This window comes from Callorhinus ursinus, unplaced genomic scaffold, assembly GCF_003265705.2.
Source record: "Callorhinus ursinus isolate GAN/ISIS: 27379988/994484 unplaced genomic scaffold, GSC_fseal_2.0 scaffold9, whole genome shotgun sequence".
Lineage (NCBI taxonomy): Eukaryota > Metazoa > Chordata > Mammalia > Carnivora > Otariidae > Callorhinus > Callorhinus ursinus.
The window spans coordinates 15310829-15321633 of record NW_027397071.1 but is presented as its reverse complement, the minus strand read 5'-3'; the positions used below and the strand labels follow the sequence as shown (position 1 = coordinate 15321633).

The window sequence follows — 10805 nt, the reverse complement described above, 5'->3', positions numbered from 1 at the left end:
AACTTCAGCAGTTCAATATTTCCTAGTAATACCTTAAACCCGAAGCCTATTCTTGCAGAACCACCGATGATTTTATACTGAGTTTTTTGGTACCTAGCACACTGTGCACAGCTGACAGTAATTTCTACTGCTGTCACCGTCATTATTACCATTACTCTTATTGCTCACTCCATTTTCATAGGCACTCCTATGTTTCAGTCATCCTTGGGCTATCTGTGTTTCTGGAAAATCCCAAGCATTTTGTACATTGTGTGTTTTCTTTTGGCGACAGAAGCATAGGCAGCGGCCCCAGCAAAGACATCTCTCAGACTCCTAGTGAGCCATCTGCTTTGAGGAGTATGGCTCTCACAGCACATAGTAACTACTCTTCCTCTATACAAGTGACTGCCTGATGAGCCCATATATGGCATAGTGTCCCATTCTTTCTCCCGAGTGCCCTCCCGTACGGGCCCAAGGCCTAGATGGGACATACAACCACTAGTCACAGAATCAGAGTCATTCCCCTAAGCCTAGTATCAGTTCTTCCCCTTACTGAAATTGACACACACAGTTCAATCTGAGAGGCACAGGCACGGGTAGAGACAAGCAACCCATGGCCACTTTAAGAAGGGCCCCAAGCCCATATCCCATGCCAATTCTCAAAATGTCTGACTTTGGTCAGTTAAATTTGTAACAGAGGTTTGCTAGGTTCGGGAGATGCAGCCCAAAGCAGCGCAAGGGAGGACAGGTCAAAGTGCAAGCTTGCTAGCAGGCAGCTACATAGCTCGATGAGCCCTCCAGCCAAAGAACAGCCATTCAGAGTTGCATGTTCTCTAGGAGGCGGCAGTACTAGTCAACAGGCCAGGGGTGAAGAAAAAAGACCTCCAGTAACAGTGGTTGTTACCTAAAATCTTGCTCACAGAACACATGGTTAGGGTTCAGCCCAAATCTAGGGGGTGACCACACAATATGCTTGTAGTTCCCACTGTCCTAATATCTGGCCATCAAAATCCAAATTTCAATGGCATTTCATGAAACCTTTGTGAAACCCAATTGATGAATGACGCTCACTCTGGTGAAGTAGCACAGTACTTTATATATGATATATTAGGACATTTTCATGTGCTCGATAGATGGAGTTATTGCCCTGACTATGCTAGAAATTCCTTTCAAGTAGAACAAAGGGCAAAATCTTTTATAAATATCATTATCACTCCCGATACATATCCTGCTCCTACAAAGTAGGTCTCAATAACATTTGTGAAAGTAATGGATACTTTACAGACTGGATTAGCAAGTGTTTGTTTGTTCACCTTATTAACAATGTCCAGTGTAATGTGCATACTTTATAGAAAATATTGACATTGATATATAGCAATATAAAGAAGAATCAAGTTCAATGGTTTCCCAAAACTTTATTATTGTTTCTGGATTCCTGTATTAAAAAAAAAAAAAAAGGCAAAAAGCCTACTTTGTGAACCATGAGAAAGCTAACCTTTCTAAAGGTGGCATGATTTTGACATAGGCAATTTTTTATTTTTACCTTTCTGCCTCTGGTAATGACAAAAAGCACACTCTTCTAACAGTGAGGCAAGGTTTTGAAACTAGCTCCTTGGAAAAAGTCAGTAGGCTCAGTTCTACTCTCATTTCTGTTAAAAGGTTGACTGGCCCGGGGCAAGGCAGCTAATCTGACTGTGCCTTACTTTCAGCCCCTGGGAGAAAAAAAAACGGTGGTAGCGGTCTCTGAAATTTTCCTTAAAGTTGTATGGATTAATGAGAAAGATCTCTGAAAGGCTTTGAGTTGCTTAGAGAATTATTATTTATAAGTATAATCTACTGATAGTATGTTTGAGCCAGATGTCAAACTGGTAGTGCTCAACTTTTTTCAAAACTGCATCCCCTACATATAAAAAACACTAAAGTTCTTACTCTAATTTAATAACAAAGAAAAAGTTTTGATATATACTCATCACACAAAGTTAATGTTATTTTATTATGCAATTTGCGATTCTATGAACAAATGGTTAAATATGCTAAATCTGAATCCTGGAGCTTCAAGGTTGAGTCCCTTCTCTGTAAGAACCATCGTGCTTTAGATACAAATAGCTTTGTCATACCTTTTCAAAACAAGACAAATGGATACTCATGACTCCTGAGTATTCTCCCACTTGAACTTGGACATCAGACTAGAATTGAGAATCTTAAAAGCATCAAAGTTCTGATTATATTAAAAACAGCCTTCCCTAAATCTGTAACATAGCAGATGTTGCTGCTCAACAATAAAGATATAAACCAACTTCTGAAATGAATGCACTACATTTCACCTCGTCACCTTCAGATCTTTTTTTTTTTTTTAAGATTTTCTTTATTTATTTGAGAGAGAGAGCACAAGCGGGGGGAGCGGGAGAGGGAGAAGCAGTCTCCCTACTGAGCAGGGAGCCCAACGCGGGGCTTGATCCCAGGACCCTGAGATCATGACCTGAGCCGAAGGCAGACGCTTAATCGACTGAGCCACCCAGGCGCCCCTCACCTTCAGATTTCTGATCAAAATTCACTTTTGCAGAGACTGTGCTTTAACCATTCTATTAAATAGAGCAGCAGCTTCATCTTCTCCATCTCTCTCAAACTTACCTTGCTTCAATTTTTTCTTCATAAGCCCTAACTACACCTGACATTATGTGTGTTTTATACTTGTCTTCCCCAACAAAATACAAGACACCTAAGAGTAGGAACCTCTCTGCAAATTTTGTCCTTCGGCTATTTATCCCCAGTGCCTATAGAGCATAGAGAAAGTGCTTAACGAGTGTTGGCTGGCTGGATGGCCTATGTTACTTCTGATCCCCCAAACTAACCAAAACCCAAAACACACTTTTGAATATAGTAGGAACACAAGGCTTACATAAGTGACAAATTATCATAAATACTAATCATATGAAAGTATTTTTATATTTTTGACATTTTTATATTCTGAAATAGTTGATCAGTCAATACTAGAATTTAGCAAGACTAAATATTATAGAAAAGACATTTTAAAACTCACAATACATCAGAGGTCATCTGTTTGAAAACAAGGAAAATTTGTGAGCTCTGCTGCTCCCAACTCATTTCAAGGAAAGCTGTTAGGCTTATATTTTTCTAGTTTAAATGTAAGTCTCATTCTATCAGAGTTTTGTGGCTTTAGAAAATTTGAAACTACTTATATGAAGCTAAGTAAGATATCATTTTTCAAATGACTGTAATTGAACTTAAACATAAAAATAGTTATTTAGTAAGTGGAGCCCTGGACTTCCACTCGTGCGTGAGGCGAGCGGAGCCGGAGTCGAGACCAGAGGCCGAACTCGGGATCTGACAAGATGGCCGGGCTGCCCCACAGGATTATCAAGGAAACCCAGCGTTTGCTGGCAGAACCAGTTCCTGGCATTAAAGCAGAACCAAATGAGAGCAACGCCCGTTATTTTCATGTGGTCATTGCTGGCCCCCAGGATTCCCCCTTTGAGGGAGGGACTTTTAAGCTTGAACTATTCCTACCAGAAGAATACCCGATGGCAGCCCCTAAAGTACGTTTCATGACCAAAATTTATTATCCTAATGTAGACAAGTTGGGAAGAATATGTTTAGATATTTTGAAAGCTAAGTGGTCCCCAGTACTGCAGATCCGCACAGTTCTGCTATCGATCCAGGCTTTGTTAAGTGCTCCCAATCCAGATGATCCATTAGCAAATGATGTAGCAGAGCAGTGGAAGACCAACAAAGCCCAAGCCATAGAAACAGCTAGAGCATGGACTAGGCTATATGCCATGAATAATATTTAAAATCGATCTGATTATCAAGTTCTCCTGTTCTCCTGCTCTGCCAAGACTTCTTCCTTTTTTGTTTGCATTTAATGGACACAGTTTTAGAAACATTACAGAATAAAAGCCCAGACATCTTCAGTCCTTTGGTGATTAAATGCACATTAGCAAACCTATGTCTTGTCCTGATTCACTGTTGTAAAGCATGAGCAGAGGCTAGAAGTACCATCCGGATTGTTGTGAAACGTTTAAAAGCAGTGGCCCTTCTCTGCTTTTATTCATTTCCCCATCATGGTTTGAGTATAAAGCACTGTGAATGAAGGTAGTTGTCAGGGTTAGCTGCAGGGGTGTGGGTGTTTTTCTTTATTACTTTTTTTGAGGGGGAGAGGTAGTTTTATTTTAATTTTTTGGGCTCCTTTCCCCCCTTTTATGGTGATCTAATTGCATTGGTTAAAAGCAGCTAACCAGTTCTTTAGAATATGCTCTCTAGCCAAGTCTAACTTTATTTAGACGCTGTAGATGGACAAGCTTGATTGTTTGAACCAAAATGGGAATATTAAACAAACATCACAGCCCTCACTAATAACATTGTGACTTGCTGTCAAGTGTAGAATCCTTCCTTCAAGAAAAAGCTTGTGACCATTTTGTATGGCTTGTCTGGAAACTTCTGTAAATCTTATGTTTTAGTAAAATATTTTTTGTTATTCTAAAAAAATAGTTATTTAGTCAGAAGGCATTATATATTCAATATTGTTCTAGGATTTAAAAAAATAGAGTACTGATTAAATAATGAAAGCTTTACCTTTGCCTTTAAGGAGTATATGGTGTAGTTATATGTCAGAGAGTCAAAATTAATATGCATAAAATACTATAAGCAATAAAAATATCATTGAGTTAAATACAAAATTTAATGTGCCACATATGCTATGTGACTCTGAGAATGGGGGAATATTAAGGAAGGTAGGCACAGGGAAACGAATGTGGAAAATGATACATGACATTGCAGTTAATCATTTAGTTCTGAATTAAATGATGGCAATGAGAATGAAGGTGATAAAAAAAGATGTTTCAAAAGAAAAAAATGGAAAATCCTAAACTATGTTTAGCATACTTTTTAAAATAGGTATTGAAAAAAAAAAGAATTACCTAAGAAACCTAAAAATAAATAAATAAATAAATAAATAAATAAATAAAATAGGCCTTGAAATATATGAGAAAAAACTTAAATAATTAAATAAAATGGGAATATTAAGATTTTTTTGCACTTGAAATGAATAAATTATGTTATCTAGAAAGTTATGGAAAATTTGTAATTCTACCATGATGCTGAATAAATGAGATTCCTTTCCACTTTCTTGTGTTTTAAAATGTCAAATTGGACATTACAAAGTTACACATTAGGGACATGTTTATTTTTGTGTGTGCAAATTATGAATAAAAATACGTTTTTACATTTACTTAGTATCTCAGAATAAATATGTAATCATTTCATTCTGAAGAAGATTTTGAAGAACGTTATGCAGTTTGATTGTTGAACTGAGATGTTAAGGATTTGATATTTAGGATTCTACGATTTGGTGTGTTGCCACGTGATGTAATCCTTAGAGAGGACTGAGGTTTAGCTAACCACTGGCCTTTCATTACATAACTGCAGAAATACTGAGAGCCATATAATTATTCTCATCTAGTAAAATATATTAGCTCTATTTGTATGCTATAATATTAATTTAGGCTATTAAGAGATCTTTTTATTTCTTTCTACATGTTGGTTTTATTTTGTCATTTTGGACAAAGGAACTTCCTGGGTATGTGACCTCACAAAGAGTAAGTCATTTAGAAAATACAAAGATAGATATATAGGCTAAAGCTCAAGATCCTTAATAATAATTTTTTTAATATAAGTAAACAATAACTATAAAATGCTAATCATTTTTAGTGGTGACCCATTTGAAAGATTAATCTCTAGACCTTAAATGTGCCTCAATATAATGAACAAATACCCAAGACATAATAAAGAATAAAAAAAGCAGTGCTACGAATATTAAGCCTGACAAAATTTGTACTAGATTTATCACAAATATGTGCTAATAATCTTTGAAATTAGTTATTAAGTAGACTACAGACTGCCTGTGGACTCTATATCTAAAGAAATATAAACACAGTATACAAAAAGAAGTTAATAAAATGTCTACAACTCTTCATTTCCTGTTCCTGAATTACAGTTTCATATATTGGATCACATCTGTAATAAGCTTCTAATGACACACTCTCCCTCTTTCATTTTCAAAATTTCCCCCTAAATCAGTGGCTAAAATAAAGCTTGTGAGTGTGTGTGTGTGTGTAGCTTTCTGGAGATACACACATATGTTAGTATTATATGGCTAAGTAGCATGAAAGGCTGGGCCATGTAATCGTGTAGTTTTACTCACGCCTTCTGGATCTTATCAAACCCAGTCCTCCTTATTCTCTTTCCACTGTGCAATGGCTTGCTTCTTTGCTCTCGCAGCTTTACATTCAGTAGACTTGATAATACTCAACCCAAAATGGAGAACGCAGGTCCGATGGAGAGGAAATCAGCACACTGGGAGTTATTTTACAAAAAAAGAGAATGTGGTGGTTCTTTGTTTGCTTGTTTTTTTGTTTTTTGTTTTTTAAATCACAAATGGCATTGCCTTGCCCTATAAACATCCCAGACATCTGCTATTGGGTTTACCGAAGACCACACAGCATCCTTATGCAAATGTGACATCTCTAACATATTGGTTTCCTGGGACATATGCCACTGATAGAGGCATCTTACACTGCAGCCTGAACCTACTGCAACATTTTCTTTTTCTCTGTGTCCCACTTGAGACTTCATGGTCACACGGTAACTAGTTTGGAACAGTATGTTGCCTCCAAAATCTAAAGAAACACAGAGGCTTTTTTTTTTAAGGATAGGAAGTACAATTCATGGCCACTTTATTTCTACTACATGCTCCAGACCATAGACCCCAAAAGCTTTAAGCAATCCACTCTTTGGCACACTTACAGACACCTAAATTACCTACCACCTTCTGTTCACCAGGTTTGAGTAACATAATGCCATTCCTGGAGTGTACCAATGAAAACTGAAGATAGTCCCAGAGCCAAAAAGTGAATTATACTCCTATTCTTCCCACATAAAAACAAACTACATTTTTTTAATCATAATTTCCTATTTCATTCTTTTTTTTAATTTTTTATTGTTATGTTAATCACCATATATTACATAATTTGTTTTGGTGTACTGTTCCATGATTCATTGTTTGTTCATAACACCCAGTGCTCCATGCAGAATCCTCTTTAGTGATTAGTAAAATTTTAAAGTAAGTTGAGTTTTAGTAGTGCAGGTACCACTATGTAATCTTTCTCCTTCAGGAATGTGTTGGCGATTTTGAGGACTTTCCTACAATATATAATCATTAAAATCAACTTGAAAGGTTCCCCACAAAATCCTTTTGGATTTCAATTGGAAATGACTTCATCCTATACTAGATTTGAAGAGAATTGAGATCTTGTCAATATTTAATCTTCATATCCATGAATATTTAAGTTTTCATAAAAAGCCTTCCAATATTTTTTTTAATTGTGTACCTTTAGGTCTTGAAAATATGTTAGATTTATTCCTGGATACTTTAGTTTTTATTAGTCATTATAAATGATAGTTTTAAAATATATTTAAATTTCTAACTGTTTATGCTGGTACATATAAATGAAGTTGAATATGTAATATTGACTTTAAATCTATATTACCTGTGAATAACTACACAGTTTTTTTTTCCAATCCTTATACATTTTAATTTATTTTTTATTTTTCTTACTCCACTGGGTAGTACCTATTGTACAATGCTGAATAGAAGCAGTGGTAGTGGGCACCTGGGTGGCTCAGGCCATTAAACATCTGCCTTTGGCTCAGGTCATGATCTCAGGGTCCTGGGATGGAGCCCTGTATCAGGCTCCCTGCTCAGTGGGGAGTCTGCTTCTCCCTCTTCCTCTATCCCTCACCCCCACTTGTGCTCTCTGTCTCTCAAATAAATAAATAAAATCTTAAAAAAATAAAAAGAAGCAGTGGTAGTGTATATTGTTGACTTCTTCTTGATTTTAAAGAATCATATATGTTTTCCTTTGTTTCTAATATACTTGTGAAACATTGAAATTTGGGGTAGAAATTGTGGCTTCAAACCACATATCAAAAGAGAGTTAAAAAAGCAAATAATTATACAGTGTTTTTATATGCCAGGAAGTGTTCCAAGCATTTTGCATATATTTTCATTAATCTTTATTGAAAAAAAGAAACATACAAGGTAGACATTTTTATTAGCACCATTTTAAGAAGAAAGAAACATGGCACAGAGAATATTATACCAATCTTGTAGCTAATAAGGGGCTAAGCAGGGCTTAGCAATTGAGTAGTTCATCTCCTGAATTCATATTCTTAAAACTATGTTATGGTGTATTAGAATATAATCAGGAATCTATTTTTTGCTTATCTACAAAGATCCAAGTTAGATTTTTCTTGATTTTGTTTTATATATTTGTAAATCTATAAATTTATACATAAATATATATATTTATACATATAAATTGCATATATACATACATACATACAAGGTGAAGAAACAGGAATTTATATATAAATATGTAATATATATAAATTTTATATATAAATTTATACATGAATATATATATTTATAGGTACTGCATTTATATATATAAAATTGCATATATACATATATATATGCAAGGCGAAGCAACACAGGAATTTTTATATTTTTAAGAAAATTAGCACATATACATAATATATGTATATATAGAATATATACATATTCTATTTATAAAAATTTCATATATATCAAGGTAATGATCTAATTCATTTTTTAAAACCAGAAGCTTCATAACTAGAAACAGTAAGTTTTCACTCTAGAGCTACTTTTTAAGGGTTTCAACTTAGTCTTTAATATATATACATGTACTTTTTGAAAAAAAAATCAATCTAATGGCACTAAATTTTTCAAACTTCAATCTGATAAGCACAGATTCAATCATTCAGTGGAACTCTAAACCAGAAGTCATAGTCACCCATGGCTGCACACTGCGTTGGGAGAATGAACTGCTTGCTAGAACTGGCTCAAATTGATGTTTAATCATCCTTTCACATGCTCTGAGCGGCAAACAATTTTTAAAAATACATAAATGAAACCATGAAGTTAAAAGTGAATCCTAAAATCTTCAAGATCTTAGTGTAAATGTGATAATATTAAAAAACACAAATTTCTGACAACTTCTCAAGGGTTTGCCTTCAAGGGTAGATTAATGCTTACTACTAGATATCAGAAGAAAGACATAATCTGATAACTGCACCTGGAGAATGCATCAGTATTACCTTAAAAGGCAAGTGGAATAAGAGGGAGGAAATATAGAGGTACTTAAAATTTTTTTTTTGATATATATACATCATATTTTCCGTACTACAACTTCACAGTAGAGGAAGGGAGAAGATAGTAAAAAGAGAGCACTGATGGTTGAAAGACAATCTCAGTGGAGGATTTTTTGTTTTGTTGTTTTTAAGGATAGAAACCTGGAACATTTTGGCATGTAGTAGAAAGACTGAAACCAGATTCAAAATATTGATCTCATGTGTCAGCAAAGCCGCTTAGTAGCTGCATGCTTTTAGAAAACTTTCCTAAACACTCTGAGACTCAGGCTTCTTATCTGCAAAGTGAGAAAAATGCTTTTTGGCTTCATAATATTTTGAATGTGATTTACAACAACAAAATAAGAATCCTTATGAAGTGTACATGAAATATGCACCAGGGTAGACCATATTCTGGGCCACAAAACAAATCTTAACAAATGTAAAGTAGAAATCACACAGAGGACTTTCTTAGATAACAATGGATTAAAACTAAAATGAATTAACAGAAAGAAACCTGGAAACCCCTTAAATGTTTAGCGATTGATCAACACATTTCTATGTAATGAGTGGGCCAAAAAAGTAATCCCAAGAGAAAATTTTTTTAAAGATATTTTTATTTGTTTATTGAGAGAGAGAAAGCAAGAGAGAGCACGAGAGGGGGAGGGGTAGAAGGAGAGGGAGAAGCAGGCTGCCCACTGAGCAGGGAACACAAGGCAGCTAGATCCCCAGACCCTGGGATCACGACCTGAGCTGAAGACAGACGGAGACTGATGCTTAACTGACTGAGCCACCCAGACACCCCATCCCAAGAGAAATTTTAAAAAAAACATTTGTACTGAATTAAAAAGAACAAGACATATCAAAATTTATGGGATGAAGCTAAAGCAGTGTTTACAAGGAAAATTATAACATTGATTACTTATATTAGAATATCCTTCTAATTATTCACCTGCCTCCTACATTAAATTATCAACCCAAAAGAGGATTTTCTTCATGTAATTAGATTATGTTATATCTCTGGCTCTCCATGTCACACAGAATGAAATCCAAAAAGTTTATCATGGTCTTCAAGGCTCTGTATGACATGGCACCATGATACCTCTTTGACGTCATTTCCTCCCACTTGAGGCGAGTGCTTCAGCAACACTGGCAGCTTTATTTTTCCTCAAAACTAACAAAAAATACTCTTGTTTTCAGGTCTTTGCAATTATCCCTTGCTTTGGCAGCTACACTGCTTTTTATGGACACATGACAGCCTCTCTTATCATTCGGGCTCTCAGGCCTACTTTATTAGAGAGGCGTCTCTAACCAGGCTGGGTGAAGTGCCACTCCCCTTACTTTGGGTCACTACAATGGTATGTCCCCTAAACCCAAACACAATAGAAGTTCATAATTTGCTCACGTAACGGTGAGCATGTAAATACCTCCGTGGTATGACTTTCCTCCACTACTGCGCTCAGGGTCTTAGTCTGAGTGGAGCTAGGCTACCATTTTCAACATGCAGCTTGCAAGCTTGCTGGAGTCATTGCCATCCCTGCTAATGAGAACTTTTATGTTTTTATGGCCTCTTTGATGAGCAGGAAAACAATGAAAGCAAA

General features: G+C 35.6%; 1 protein-coding gene across 1 annotated transcript; it reads left to right on the top strand.

The window, feature by feature from the left end:
• Window positions 1–3256: 3256 nt before the first annotated feature.
• On the top strand, window positions 3257–3792 carry LOC112824621 (ubiquitin-conjugating enzyme E2 N-like). Its single transcript, XM_025872582.2, has one exon. The coding sequence runs from the start codon at window positions 3333–3335 to the stop codon at window positions 3789–3791; it is 459 nt and encodes a 152-aa protein (XP_025728367.1). The 5' UTR covers window positions 3257–3332; the 3' UTR covers window position 3792.
• The last annotated feature ends 7013 nt before the right edge of the window (window positions 3793–10805 follow it).

Bases quoted from the DNA above. Each gene is read 5' to 3' on its own strand.
- LOC112824621 (XM_025872582.2), top strand. From the start codon at position 3,333: ATGGCCGGGCTGCCCCACAGGATTATCAAGGAAACCCAGCGTTTGCTG.